The sequence below is a fragment of the Stenella coeruleoalba genome (genome assembly GCF_951394435.1).
Source record: "Stenella coeruleoalba genome assembly, chromosome: 18".
In the NCBI taxonomy this organism is placed as follows: Eukaryota; Metazoa; Chordata; class Mammalia; order Artiodactyla; family Delphinidae; genus Stenella; species Stenella coeruleoalba.
In genome coordinates, this window is record NC_137164.1 from 11,380,525 (window position 1) to 11,395,554 (window position 15,030).

Consider the following 15,030-nt stretch of genomic DNA (forward strand, 5'->3'; position numbering starts at 1 on the left):
CATTGCCAGAGAGTGTCTGGAAATAATAATGGGAAAATGTAATTTCACTACTTTGTCATTCTCAGCAGTAGCAGCTAGACAGGAGAATAACAACAGGATTCTGCCTAGTACAGATGTCACCTGGATTATGGCATGATTGGGTTACAGCATTTTTTTTTTTCTTAAAATCTTCAAATGGAAATATAAAATCAGATTACATTTCTAAATGATGAGTAACTGCCATCAGCCTCAGCAGTACCATGCTTGTAAATTAAGAGAAGGTAGTGGCTTTGTTTTTCTGCTAAATCAGTGGTTGTCAGTGGCTGAACCTCTCTATGAGATTTAAGTGCCTTTTTCTTTTTTACTAAATTAAGCTCCAAAGCCCTTATTCATGTTGAATTACAAAGAGTTTACTTCTGTAAATCAGGCTCTACAAAAACTTTTTACAATCGGATGAATTTAAAACTACATAAATGCATATGCCTACCTCTGATCATTGTTCTTTTTTGAATGAATGCTCAAAACTATGAATTGAGAGCCCTGTTCTCTGAATCATTGCTTAAAAGGATAACTGTAATATTCCTCTTTTTAATCTATCATATATGTGCGAATATGGATGCTGTGGCATATATTAAATATGGATGATATAGATGTGTATTACATAGACAAGAGAATTTGATTTGTCAACAAAAAGGGATAAAAAAGTTGCTTGAAATGGTTTTGCATTTTAATCATTTAGTACATATTGTAATGTTAATTCCTTTGCTAATAGGATGCTAGAGCTACAACCAAAGAACTGTTTTATTACATATACTAATTTTATTCTATATTTTATACCCACATCTCCATTATATACATATATCTTCATGACATATTTCATATATAGTCACATATCAGTGTATACAATGTATATATCTTAAAGAAACCTATTTACTTCCTCAAAGATAAAGGAAATGTGTTATACTATTTAATTAACACATTTACATATAGAGATAGAATGAACTTAAACATCTGAAATATAAAGAACCTTTTCATTAGCATGTTTAGGTGAACAGCATGATGTAGCATAAGCTTCATTACCAAAGTGAAGGGGATAGACTCTCAGATCTGCCAACTCTGTGTCCTAGAGCATAGGTGGAATTTCAAGTTTTAACTCTGTCTTGTACTTTAAATCTTTCAGTAGCCATGTTTGATATCTGTTTCCATCTGTCTTTTTATTTATTTATTTATTTATTTATTTATTTAATTTTGTCTGTGTTGGGTCTTTGTTGCTCAGCAGGCTTTCTCTAGTTGCGGCGAGCGGGGGCTACTATTCATTGCGGTGTGCGGGCTTCTCATTGCGGTGCCTTCTCTTTGTTGTGGAGCACAGGCTCTACGCACGCAGGCGTCAGTTATTGTGGCAGGCGGGCTCAGTACCTGTGGCGCACAGGCTTAGTTGCTCTGCAGCATGTGGGATCTTCCTGGACTAGGGCTCAAACCCATGTCCCCTGCATTGGCAGGCGGATTCTTCACCACTGTGCCACCAGGGAAGTCTCTCCATCTGTTTTAGTAACTGATATGTTTGGTCTTATATCATCTTGTATTATACTATTGCTTTCAATATTTTCTTGCCTTTCACATTGTTTTGTTTGTCTTTGGCCATATAAATAAATTTTGCCTACTTTTTTAGTGATTTAGAACATAGGCTTTTTGCTACTAATTCTCCTAGAGAATTAATATTGATATGTTTAAATTTTTTAAAAATCCTCTAAAATATATTTCTCTTCCTTTTGAACTCAAAAATGAATCAACATTTTAAACCACTCCTACGCAAAATAAGAACTTTAACTCAATTTACTTCTCATTCATTGCTTATCTTTGTCAATACAATTTACTACCAGAATCCATATTACTATGAAACACTTATTTTTTGGAGTCCATATACTTTTGCATATTAGGAAGGATTTCAACTCTATTAAAATTTTCTTCTCTTTAATACAGTATATTGTTTTTAGCTACATGGATCTTTATCTGATTTTTCAGGATAATGTTCTTTTTTCATTCTTCTGCAGTATTCTTCCATATTCCCTCTGTTAGGTTTTTCTATTATCTATCTTGAAAGATCTATCAAGACTCATTGTCTACCATATGTCATAGATAAGCACATGATTTTTTTTTCCTTGACTGTGCTACCCCTTTGGAGCTTTTGGAATTAACACTGGAAGACAGGGTGATGTACCTCATTTGTAGTTCAGTTTCCAGTGGAGCTAGTATTCTTACTAAAAGGTTCTGCTACTCTAAGATGGGATTCTCTCTGTCTATCCTCTGGATGGAGTGTTATCTAGTTCACTGTGTTAAAGGATTCTTCTAGTCTCCATCCCTTCTCACTGCCTTTTACTCATGTCAGCCACATTTCCCGCAATGTGGTATACTTCCACCTATAACCACCACCCACTTCATGCCTGCTGCTTTCTGGGAGTTTGTTTCTATGTCTATCTCTAGAAAGATTGCGGTCTGATAGAGATAACATCATGATCCCTTCTAAAAGCTGCCCCTGAGCAGTATGGACATGGCTTTTTTGCTGTTTGAGACAGGTGGGATTCTGAGCCAGAACATGCAGGTTGTAAGGGGAATTTGACTGTCTTCCTATCTTCTTTTGAGTACTTGGGGTCTGTTTTATTTCGTGACATAAAAAATGTATAGACCACTGGGTTTTTTCTTTTAAGAATTTGTTGGGTATTTTCTTTACAATGATTATAACTAAACATTTAAGTCTGTCTGTTGTAGACAATGCGATAAAAAGAAGTATAAGGTAGGAACTAGGAACTCAGAGCGCTTATAACTAGATGGGTGAATGAAATGCATAAGAGAGCATTTTAAGACAGCTGATGGTAAGTGCTGAATAAGTGCTATAAATGGTGAATGCTGCAAGAGCTAAGCAGAGTACAGAAATTTTATGAATGTGTTTGAGGAGAAGAAAAAGAGCGGAGCTTTACAAATTTCTCCCAGTTGAATATGTGTTATGTGTTCAGTGGACATGAGTATCATATCTTGGCTGCAGCAGAGAATAATAGGAGATACTATTGGAGCTACAGGTAAGAGCCAGACTGTAAAGAGCCTGAATCCAGGAGTCTGTATAGTTCTGTAGTAGAAGGCAATGCAGTATGGAATTTCAGGACAATTAAACTGCTAGTTATATATGGCATGAATCAGAAATAAAATACCTTAAAGTTAGGGAGAGCTGTTAGGAGAGCCTTACAGGACTCTAGATATGAAATCAACTTGCTCATCATTTTAATAAATAGTTACTGAACACTTTACTATGTGTCACACACTCTATTTCGCAGTGACACTTCAGAGGAAAGCAAAGTATGGTTTTTGCCTTCGAAGGAGTCATAGTATAGTCAGGAAAACAGACATGTACACCAGTAATTCCAGCAAAAAGCTGTAATTATTATAATGAGAAAATATACAAAGCTATTTGAAGTCTAAGGTCCAGAAGGCATTACATTTACAGGAAAAGCTTCTCATAGTCTTTTCATAGGCTTCTCACAGGCAACATTTAAGTTGAAAATTGAAATATGAGTACAAATTCACTGGAAAGTAAGCAGAAGCCACTCCAAGGGGGGAAAAAAAATGTGGAGTCAAAAATTGGATTAGAGTAGTGACAACAGGTATGGCAAAGAAAAAAAGTAAGTAAAGGATCTAATGCACGATGTCATTATATAAAAAGTAGAAGTCATTGTAATATGCTCTAGTTTAGTGGTTGACAAAGTGTGGTCCCCTGACTGGCAGTATTAGTATTGCCTGGGGACTTGGAGATGCAAATTCTCAGACCCCTCAAACCTGCTGAATCAGAAACTCTGAGTGGGGCCCAGCTCTGCGTTTTAGCAAGCCTTCTAGGTGGTTCTCCTGCACAGTTTGAGTATCATTGCTCTAGCCATTTAAGATCTAATTATCAGAACAAGATTTGCATATGAAAACATCTAGAACATACAAGAAAGCATGTGATTAAGTGTCATTAACTGTAGTGAAAGTTTAGAGAAGTGAAAGGTTAGTATGAAATAGTCTAATCAAGGGAGGCCTCGTAGAAAAGATGGGCTTTAAATGAACTCTAAGAATTTTGTCATACGTAGATGATTATCCAGACAAAATGAACCTTCATACAGAAGTAGAATGACAAATTGGAAAAAGTTATGAATATAAATACCCTGAGGTACTCTCCCTGAATATATGTATCCCTGCTAATTCTTCCTTTGCCATCATCCTGAAGTTCTGAGTAGGGGTGCCAGTTTATACTGAGCACCAGCATTAAAGATATGGGTGATGGTATTATAGAGAAGCTTCACCAAAGCCACGATTGAGTACTTATTTAGGAAGCAGTTAGAATTGTCTGTTTTCCTGATTTGTGGAGAATATTATATATCCGTTCATATCCATTCATCTCCTCTTAATGGAACACTTTTCGGAGTTCTCGAAAGAAAGGACTCTGAAGGTTCCTAGAATAAAGGGAACTATAAAGATGTTAAATTGTACCAATACCACTTTTACTAACCTGGGTTCCACTAAATGATCATGTTGTTTCATAGCACAGTTTTAGGGATACAGTTATTGTTCAATAAATACTTGTAAGTCAATTGATTGAAATTTTAGATTTATCATTTCTTGAGAGATGTTAGTGTTCTTATTGACAAATTATATTTTATTTCCTGGGTAATCCAAAGGCAAGAAATGGTTGGATTATATCTTATCATAGTCTTCTTTAAACATTTCTTTAATTATTATTTTTTTTTTTTATTAATTTTTTTTTTTTGCGGTACGCGGGCCTCTCACTGTTGTGGCCTCTCCCGCTGCGGAGCACAGGCTCCGGACGCGCAGGCTCAGCGGCCATGGCTCATGGACCCAGCCGCTCCGCGGCACGTGGGATCCTCCCGGACCGGGGCACGAACCCATGTCCCCTGCACTGGCAGGCGGACTTTCAACCACTGCGCCCCCAGGGAAGCCCTCTTTAATTATTCTTAATATTAAGATTCAGGAAAAACCTTTTTATTATTTGTTTAGTTTTACCATTTCTTTTTGATACAGTTCTTTAATATTAATATCAGCATTCAGAAAAAAATGGCAAATAATGGTTAATGTTTACTGAGCAGTTTACAGTGTTGCAAATATGGTTCTAAGTGTTTTATGTGTATTTACTCATTTAATCCTAACAATAACCCCAGAGTTCCTATCCCCATTTCACCAATGAGGAAATGAGGTGCAGAGAAGTAAATAGCTCGCCCAAGTCACAGAGCTAATTAAGTGAAGAAGTCAGGATTCTAATGTAGGTAGTTCGGTTGTAGAGCTTCACTCACTTACTGTACCATACTGCCTCGGGATATCATGGCACCATTCAATTTCACCTCCAACCATTGGCCTTAATCTGTAACTACTTTTAAGACTGAAACAATGAACGATTTTTGGACATTTTTAATTTATATTTCATCAGAAGAACTTTTGAAGTTTATTTACCATCATGACTTTTGTCCACAGGCCTATTCTAGTACTAGATCTGGGCCTGGAATTATCATCTCTAATGTAGACCCTAGTACTGTGTTCACCTAGGTCTCAGATCCAGAGAAAGAGTCTGAGGCAGAGATTTGCTTGCAGGAAGTTTATTGGAGAGTGTCCTTGGGATCAACATCTGTGAGGGGAGTGAAGAAAGTAGAAGCGGGCAGAAGGAGAAAAATGAACCCCAGAGTAATTGCAGCAAAGGCCTCAGCAGATCCCTTCAGAGGTGTCTTGCCCTGAGACAAGGCGGCCAGGCCTTCATTACCTCCACTTTGCAGTCATTGGATGCAGACTCCTGGAAAGGAGACACGACCTTGCATGAAAGAGCTTTCTTCTGATCATGGCAACTCCTGGATAATCCTGGAGAAGGCCACCAGCCACGACATGGGTGATACAACCACCATCCCCCCATCTAGGTTAGAGTGGTTCTCAGAATCACCTGGAGGGCTTGCTGAAACCAACAGGTTCTGATTCAGTAGGTTTAGGGTGGGCCTCAATAATTTGTATTTCTAACAAGTACCTAGGTGAAGCTGATGCCACTGGTCCAAGGTTTGCACTTTGAGAACCACCTCCTCACACATATATTCTTAAAAGATTTACCTTACGATAATTGTCTTAATCTCCTGTAGCATTCACATCTTCTATAGCGCTGTCTATGCCACCCATGTTGGCACTTAGGATAATGCATCCTTGGATTTTATGTCTGTATCTCTTCTTTCCAGTAAGATTATGAGGTCAAAGTTTTGCTTGATAAATGCTCATCAAACTGAACTGACTTAATATTTATGCTTTGTGTTTGCATGATTTTATGATCTATTATGTGAATTCACTAGAATTGCTGGATGAGGGATTCTTTAAATTTCCTGGATTAAAGAGAAGAGTTATAGAATAGAATCTGATTGAGAAGATGAAGCAACCCTTTCTGGCTTCTGGCTTCTGGTTTTTAAAAATATAGGTCAATGTGACTTAATAAATTCAAATTTTCAATAAAAATATTCTAGTAACTCTCTTACCCTCTCAGATGTACCTTTTTTTTCTCCAAAATATTCTTTTAACATGAAATGTGAAATACATTTTATGACCCATTTCTTGTTCTCCATTTCTTGAGGTCTCTCATACTTGGCCAATTTGTCTTTTCTCCTTTTTAATTGCTTTTAAAAATAAGACTTTCTGGGCTTCCCTGGTGGCGCAGTGGTTGAGAGTCCGCCTGCCAATGCAGGGGACACGGGTTCGAGCCCTGGTCTGGGAAGATCCCACATGCCACGGAGCAACTAGGCCCGTGAGCCACAACTACTGAGCCTGCGTGTCTGGAGCCTGTGCTCCGCAACAAGAGAGGCCACGATAGTGAGAGGCCCGTGCACCGCGATGAAGAGTGGCCTCCGCTTGCCACAACTAGAGAAAGCCCTCACACAGAAACGAAGACCCAGCACAGCCAAAAATAAATAAATAAATAAATAAATTTTAAAAAATAATAATAATAAGACTTTCTATAAAGCATACAACAGCAGTGTCCTAGTATTAATACAATACAGTATGTAGATTTTTAGACCCTCCTGTGACATATATAATTGCATATAAATAAACACATTATCCTATATGTATGTAAGTTTTGTAAAGATACTTTATATAGTAAAAGAAGCTTGTCAAATATTCAGAAGACATACTGTTTTGAAAGGACACCTAAAGGCCCATAAATTTTTTCATGGCCTTTCTTTTGTTATATTTATATATTTAATAAATATTCATTATAGAAAATTGGAAATATAGAAAAGTGTAATTTAAAAATTTAATTACTTGAAGACTAGCCATAAATATCATAATTAATGTTTTGGTGATTTTTCTGTTTTTTTCTTTTTCTGTGTGTGGTAATCTTTGGGAATCTGCTACACATACACGTTCATCCTTCTTTTTCCATCTCATTAAATAGTATTTGAAATCATGATCTTAAAAACTGAATGAAAGTCTAGCTTAGTACTGTGGTATAATTTAACTATTTTGAAACAACTGGGTTTTGTTTTCTTAATTTTTGAAGAACATTAAGTTTTGGAAGATTTTTAGTGATGCATAGAGTTTAACTAAAAATGTGGGTTCAGCTTCTAATTCCCAGAGTTGACCTAATTTCTGTTTATTGTGTTCCAAAAGATACAGCCTATGCCTATTTTATGCCTTATTAGATAATACTATGAACATGACTTAAAATCTGGCATTCTTACATTAAAAAAAAAAAAATAGCACATTGACTGCTAACATAGCTTAGTGTAAATGATCCCGTTAGGTTTGGGAGGTTTTTTAAAAGGTTTTTGAGTTGTTTTTCATATGATCGGCTAATGAATTCAGCACAGCTTCCTCAACCCCAACCTTTTTCTCCTGTTTAGCATTTTCTACTTTTTTTACTCTGTGATGTACAAGCCCTCCCTGGTTAATTATGTATATATTTAGCTACTGCATGTGTTGGGCTTATTATTGTCATCTAATTAAATGTAACTTGAACTGCTTGCTTCTAGAAAAATCATTAAAAATTCTTTCCTAATGACCTAGAGATGACAAAATGTCTGTAAAGTGCGAAGAAGCAGACAAGCACAGGAACATCGCTCTTAAAGAGTGCTAATCCAGATGCTGCAATCATCTAATTAAACAATATTTTGCTGTCATTAACATTTTCACCAAGGAATTGCAGTTATAATTTCTTTGTCAGCTGTCTCTAGATCACTTTACCTTCAAAACTAAAGTGCCATATAAAAACATTAAATTGGATGCTTTAATTAAAAGTTTTTTTTTTTAAACGAAGAAACATATCTAGTGTTTCTGAAATCTCATTTACTGTGCTTCATTTTTATTGTTTGAGTAGATTAGTGTCATAGGCTTGTGATAATTAATATTCATCTTCCAAGTTAAGTCCTTAGAAGCATAGTTAGTAAAAAAAACTCTGCACCCATTACTGCTGGCAAAGGAAATAACAGCACAAGGTTGTTTACTAAATTTCAATTATCCTAAAAAAAATTAATAAGTACCTAGATGTGCCAGAACTTAACAGATATTATTTTGGAAATATTTCACTTTTTTGGTTAATTCGGTACACAGCAGGGTTTTTTGTTTTTTTTTTTTTTTTTCATTTCACAAAGGTGTTCAGTAGAATAATTAAAGTAATAATGCTAATTCATGGCTAAAATTTATAAATGCAAAATCCCAGAGTACCAACTTCATCCATGTGAGTTTTAAATACATTGTGAATTTTTAATTCAAATGAAAAATAATATATTAACTGTCCATGTTGCAAAGCTTTTATGTGGAAAGTTTTATATAAAAAGGTTTTAATGTAACTGTCAGAACATCTGTTTATATAGTTGATTGTATTTCTTAGATTTAAAATGTGCTATAAAGCTTTAGTAATTTAAAACTTACTAAATTTTTCTAAGCATTTATTTTTAAAGAATCTTCCAAAGATTATTAAAAGTGAATTAACAAAAAATGCAGGATAGATTAATTACCATGAGCTGTGACTGTAGACAGCAGTCAATTTGTGTGTGTGTGTGTATGTTAAAGATACCTTCCTTTCTTTGTATTTTTTCCAAAAATAGCATTATATCTTTTCTTTAATTAGAAAATCATTTCTAGTGAAAGGCTAGTGTCTTCAAGTATAGTCTCTATTTTTATGCTGTTTCTACTTATATGATACATTTAAGTACTGAGTTAATGTAAATTGGCTTTTTATTTATTTTAGTTTGACAGTTTTTCCTTAAGTTATGAAACTTCATTAGAAAATTTAAAAACAGTTATTATGTCTAATTTTCAGCCATTGATTTACATAAGTAATAGAAAATACGTTACATAAATAACATCAAATTATTCTCTTAAAATACACATATATTGGAAGACCTCTTTTCCATTAAAATCTATAGATTTTTAACCCAGAAAATGGCAGAGCACTAAATATGCCACGGTCCTACTTACAATCCCAGAAATAGCTCTGCCCAGCCAGTCTAGACTCTCTGTATATATACATGCATAGAAAAAACACTGAGAGTAATCAGGTGTCCTAGGTTAACATAAACTCTCAGTAATAAATTTAAAATTTTAGAATTTTACACTGTGCATTTTACAGTGGTACTGCTTTAGCAGTCTATTTTCATATACAAAAGACTGTAGTCAAAAGGTTCCAAATTCTCATCACTATTTTTCATCACAGTAGACTTACAACATAAAGCAGGTGCATTCGTCGGCCACAGATATTTCCGTCTGGTGGTTTAACACGCACATTCACAAGGCCGCTCTCTCTCATGTGTACTTCTGTGCCTTGGCATAGTCCTCTTCCTCCAACAAGACTATCCTGCAATTTTCCTTTTTTATTTGGCTTATGGTTTGTTCATCTTTTAAAAATTGGCTCTCATTTTATCGCATTTTTATCACATATGCATTCGTTCTTTCAACAAATATCTATCGGACAAACAAAATATGCCAATATACAGAGGCATTTTTTTTTTTTTAAACTCAAACCCTACATTCTGGAGTTTATGGACTAGTGGAGAGGCAGACAAGTATTAGCTAGAACACATCTGCAACAGTGCTGTGGCAGAGAACAAAGAGGAAGCCCTAACCTTACTCTCACCTTGCTCCAGGAAATGCAGAGTGGAAGCAACATCCTGCTTTCTATCAATTGCCTACATTTATAATATACACCCACATTAGTTTACATATTTAAAACAATAAGTAATTGTGTTGTAAAATGCAGAGATTCATATAAGAAACAGATAAAATAGTCACCGAATAAAATGTTTACTGAGTGAATTAATTAATTTGGTTTCATGCTTATAATAGTAGCAGATTTAGTTCTTCCTCAGATTATGGGGGTTTTTTTGTTTTTTTTTTTTTTTTTATTTCACAGTCACAGTTACCAGTTGCTACAAGAGGTAGGTATCATTTAATTTCAGTTCTTGATGACGAATAAGATAATGTATGCATATCTGTGCTACTGTTATGCTAACACGGTGTGCCACAAGGAGCACAAGATGAAATCATCACTAATATCAGGGAAATCGCTATTTTGTATGGATTTGAATGGAAATTTAGAAAGTCTTGTGATCAGTTCATAATGCATTTTTACAAAAAACAGTCTTGTCCAACGGAATTTTTCTTTGGACCCTGTTTCTTTAATACTGCTCCTCTTAATTTCACCTGATCATATGTTATTCAGTGTCAGTTTATCAGGGTAAGCCAGCCCTGTGCTCTCCCTAAGCTTTGCCACGGTCCCACGGGCTTCAGTGTCCTACCTAAAATGCTTAAGTCATTCTGTCAAAAACTAACGAAAACCAACAAACAAAATTCAGCCTAGGGCTTCCCTGGTGGCACAGTGGTTGAGAGTCCACCTGCCGATGCAGGGGACACGGGTTCAGGCCCCGGTCCGGGAAGATCCCACATGCCACGGAGCGGCTGGGCCCGTGAGCCATGGCCGCTGAGCCTGCGCGTCCGGAGCCTGTGCGCCGCAACGGGAGAGGCCACAACAGTGAGAGGCCCGCGTACCGCAAAAAAAAAAAAAAAAAAAATTCAGCCTGACATTCAGCAGCTCTCCACTAAAGTGAAACAACATAATACGAAAAGAAAATTCATGAACTTAAGGGAGTGAAAAAAATGTGCATAACATCTGCCTCGGTGCTTTTTCGTACTGGCTTCAGGGTACTTCTGTTAACGTGCAAATTCTCTACATTGATTCTTAATAGAAGCACAATGTAGTATGCTGTATACTGGCAATAGAATTCTGGATATATACTAGTTATAGTAGAACACCATCACATAATCTGCAAGTGTGCAGACCAGCAGGTGACCTCCTCCATGATCACTTTCAGGGACCCCAGCTTATCAGGCTCTGCTTCCAGGGTGGCAATAGCATCTTCATCATAGTCAGCAGAAGAGAGATGGAGCATGGAGCACCCATGCAACAAGTTGCAGAGGACCAAGGCTGAAAGCAGCAGATACCATCTCTGCTCACATTCTGTAGATTAGAACTAAGTCTCACAGCCATAGCTACTAATAAGGGAGGCTGAGAAATGTGGTCTAGCCCAGGAAGGAGAGAAATTGATTATGACGAACAGCTAGCAATCACTACCACAAGTTACATTATAAAAAAGTAATTCTAGTTACTCACTTCTTAATTATTATTGAGTGAGTTCACTTGAAACACATTGTTATAAGTGCTTTTGATTGAATAAAGGCATAGTTCAGTAAACAAAAGAGTTACTTTTCTTCTGCAATGCAATAGTTGCCTCATCTATTAGAAGGACAGGAACACTTTGATAAGCAATTAGTGTATACAGATTTTCATTTATCTTTTTCTTTACTAGGACGGACATATAATGATCTGAACCAATACCCCGTGTTTCCGTGGGTATTAACAAACTATGAATCAGAAGAATTGGATTTGACTCTTCCAGGAAACTTCAGGGATCTATCAAAGGTAACTTTTAAATATATAGAAGTCAATTTTCTTCGTAAGGCTATATTCTAAAAGCATTTCTACCAGAGTATATATGTTCAATTAATGTTTGTAAGAAAGTAAACCTGAATGTCTTCTGTTTTTGTAGTCAGCATCTAAATTTCATCAATGCTTAGCATAGGAATTAAGCTACAAGAAGATAAATCAGTACCAGTATGGCAAAATGAAATGGATATTTGAGAAAGGGCATATGTAAGAAGAGGTTGTTCAGATAGCCTAGGTTTTAAAGGTCAAGGCGAGAAACTTAAAATTAGTACAAAATTTGGCCAGTAATTTCTGTGGTGTATTTCTTAGGTGATAAGACATGTTATCTTGACCATAATACATACACACATACTGTAGGGGAGCTTGCTACTGGAAAGAAAGTAGGGCACAATAATTTGTCAAGGGTCTGTTAAGATAAAAGAGGGAAGATTTGGCCCAAAAATGGCAAGAAAAAAATACACAATGGGTGATAAGGATAAGAAGCGAATTTCTGGTTAGTTCGCCTCATTTGTTGAGAAGAAACCTAAGTGGGATACTAAACTCTTTGAAATTCAGTGAAGAACTAGATACTAAGGCCCAAAAGCTTTTCTCTAGCCTCAGCTAATATCAGAGCCAAGCCCTAAAGTTTATATCAATACTTTAGCCATATTAAGCCTCAGGCCATTCACTCTGAATTTCCTTCCCTTTTCTGTTCTCCTTAGTTGTCTGGTTTAGCATGCCACAGCAGCACGAAAGGCATATAGGCACACGCGTATACATTTGCTTTTGGTTGGGGGAGAGTTGAGGAGCTCATGAACAAGGGCAGCAGAAGTTCTGCAAGGCAGGGAAGCGTGAAATGCAAGCAATTTAAAATTAATCCCACAAATGGTTTTTAACTCAGCACACCTTCTCTTGCCTTTTTTCTTGCCTTTGAAAACTAGACCCACCTAAGTTGAAGTTCTCTATGCCACTGCTTACTAGCTGTGTGACCAGAAGCCACTCTCCTTTAGCCTCAATCTCCCTATTTGTAATACGAGAATAATACTGTCCTACCTCATACAGTTGTGAAGGTCAAATGACATGTGCATTTAAAGAATGTAACATAGTACTTGGAACATAGAAGCACTTCATGAATATGAGCTATTATTACACGTGGAATATTTCTTAGCCTGTTTTTGAAGCCTGTATACTAATTTTTGCATGTTCTTCTCTGTCATTCACTCTCTATTTCTTATATTGTATGTGACTGCCTTATCAAACTTGCTAGCTCATTGCTAATTTTAGCTATGCTATTATAGATACTCAAGGGACCTAAGGAATCAATTAGCCATCATCTTACTGAGAGTCACACAGCTGGTTAAAAAAAAAAAAATGCTAGCAAGTGAATTTCAATATGGTTGCAAATATAGTAATTGTTCCAGTGAACAGTTATTTGAACTGAACAAAAATCTTTAACCATTACTATGTGCAAATAAGATTTCAGGCTTAGGTAGATATAAGCACTGTAATTCATAAGGCTTGCCCTCTGGAAGCAAAATTAAATAAGATTAAAATTATTCTTATTTTATATAATAATATAATTTTTAAAATTACAAATTAAATAAGATAAAATCATTTTCTTCAAAAATTAAATAAGAATGTACTATATTTATAGAGAACTACATGAAAGGCAATAAATAGCAGTTAGGAACAAGAACTCTGGAGCTAGACTGCCTGGGTTTAGATCCTAATTCTGCCTGTTACTCGTTTTGCAGCCTTAGACAACTATTTCACTTCTCTTTGCCTTAGTTTCCTCACCTGTATAATGGTGACAATAATAGTAGGGTTGTTGTGAGGATTTGATGAGTTAATAAGTATAAAAAACTTAGAAGAGTACCGAGCATATCAACATTAGCTATGAATATAAATATAATGCAGTGAATCATCTATATGCTATATACTTTGAATTGTGTTTCAAATTTTAAATAATGATCATATATATATGCTGCTATATCTGTAATGGAATTAGAATGGTATGAATTTTTTACATGAATTGCTAAGGTTGAGGTGTAATCTTTGGGTGTAAAAAGAAACCAAACTAACTTATCAATATGAAGGTGAAAACTGTTAAACGAGTTCTTTAACAAAATCTTATCTACATGTGTTTTATTTAACATTAATTCAATAGGCACTATGTATTAGACACTACTATATATATATATACACACACAATAACATGTATAGTGTAGATTCTCAGGTAGCATGATACGTAGTCTTAAAACCTCATGAGCTAACTACCACTGTAGCTATTTTAGATTATTTGTAGAACAGGGAAGAAGGTCCTTTTTCTTTGAAATCAACTGGGATATCTTGGTGAAAGGAAGCCTACAGACCAAAGTTCCCTTCTTCCTCCATTTATGTGTTCATTCTTTCAGTCATTCATTCAGTCAACAAATATTTATCACAGATTTGCTGTTGTATGTCAAGCACTGTACTACGGGGAAGAGTGTACAGGAGTTAATAAAACAAACATATCTGAGCCATCTTGGAAAAAGTCCAGTCCAGAGCTGAGACAAAAACTCAGATAATTGCCAGAAATCTGGGAGGCCTACATTATGACAGTAGGTATAGTGGGGACTGTAGCAGCTTGGAAAATGCAAGCTCAAGTACACTAAGACATTTGGACTCAAATGTTCTTGAAACACTAACCCAACCAAAGAAAATATGGCCTTCATTATGATTAATATAGATTATATAAGGCATATGGTAAAATATTTGCTAGTAATTATAGATTTTTAGTTTATTCATGTAGAAAAAATGAGATAAATTAAATGAGGAAGTCACTGTTTCTACAGTAACTAGAATATGTAAACATTCTTCAGGTTTTTAAAGCTGATCTATTTAATCTGTATGCCTTTTGGCAGAACTTTTCCCTTTCTGACCCACATGTGCTCTCCTAATTTTGTTTAGTGTTAGATAAATAGAAGAGGTAAACAGACAGCCTAAATAAATTAGGCAACGTGAATACTAACTGTGCTTTTGCAAACATAGAGTCCTTCATGTTGTGAACATTTGAACCCATGGTTCTCTAA

At 35.7% G+C, this 15,030-nt stretch overlaps 1 protein-coding gene across 8 annotated transcripts in view; it reads left to right on the forward strand.

Annotated features, from left to right (window-relative positions):
* Window positions 1-15,030, forward strand: part of NBEA (neurobeachin) — a 630,595-nt gene that overhangs the window by 517,327 nt on the left and 98,238 nt on the right. For all 8 annotated transcript variants that reach the window (XM_079902587.1, XM_079902590.1, XM_079902583.1 and 5 more), the window contains one exon: window positions 11,844-11,956. In XM_079902587.1, coding sequence (XP_079758713.1) covers window positions 11,844-11,956 — 113 coding nt within the window. The remainder of the gene's footprint in view (window positions 1-11,843; window positions 11,957-15,030) is intronic.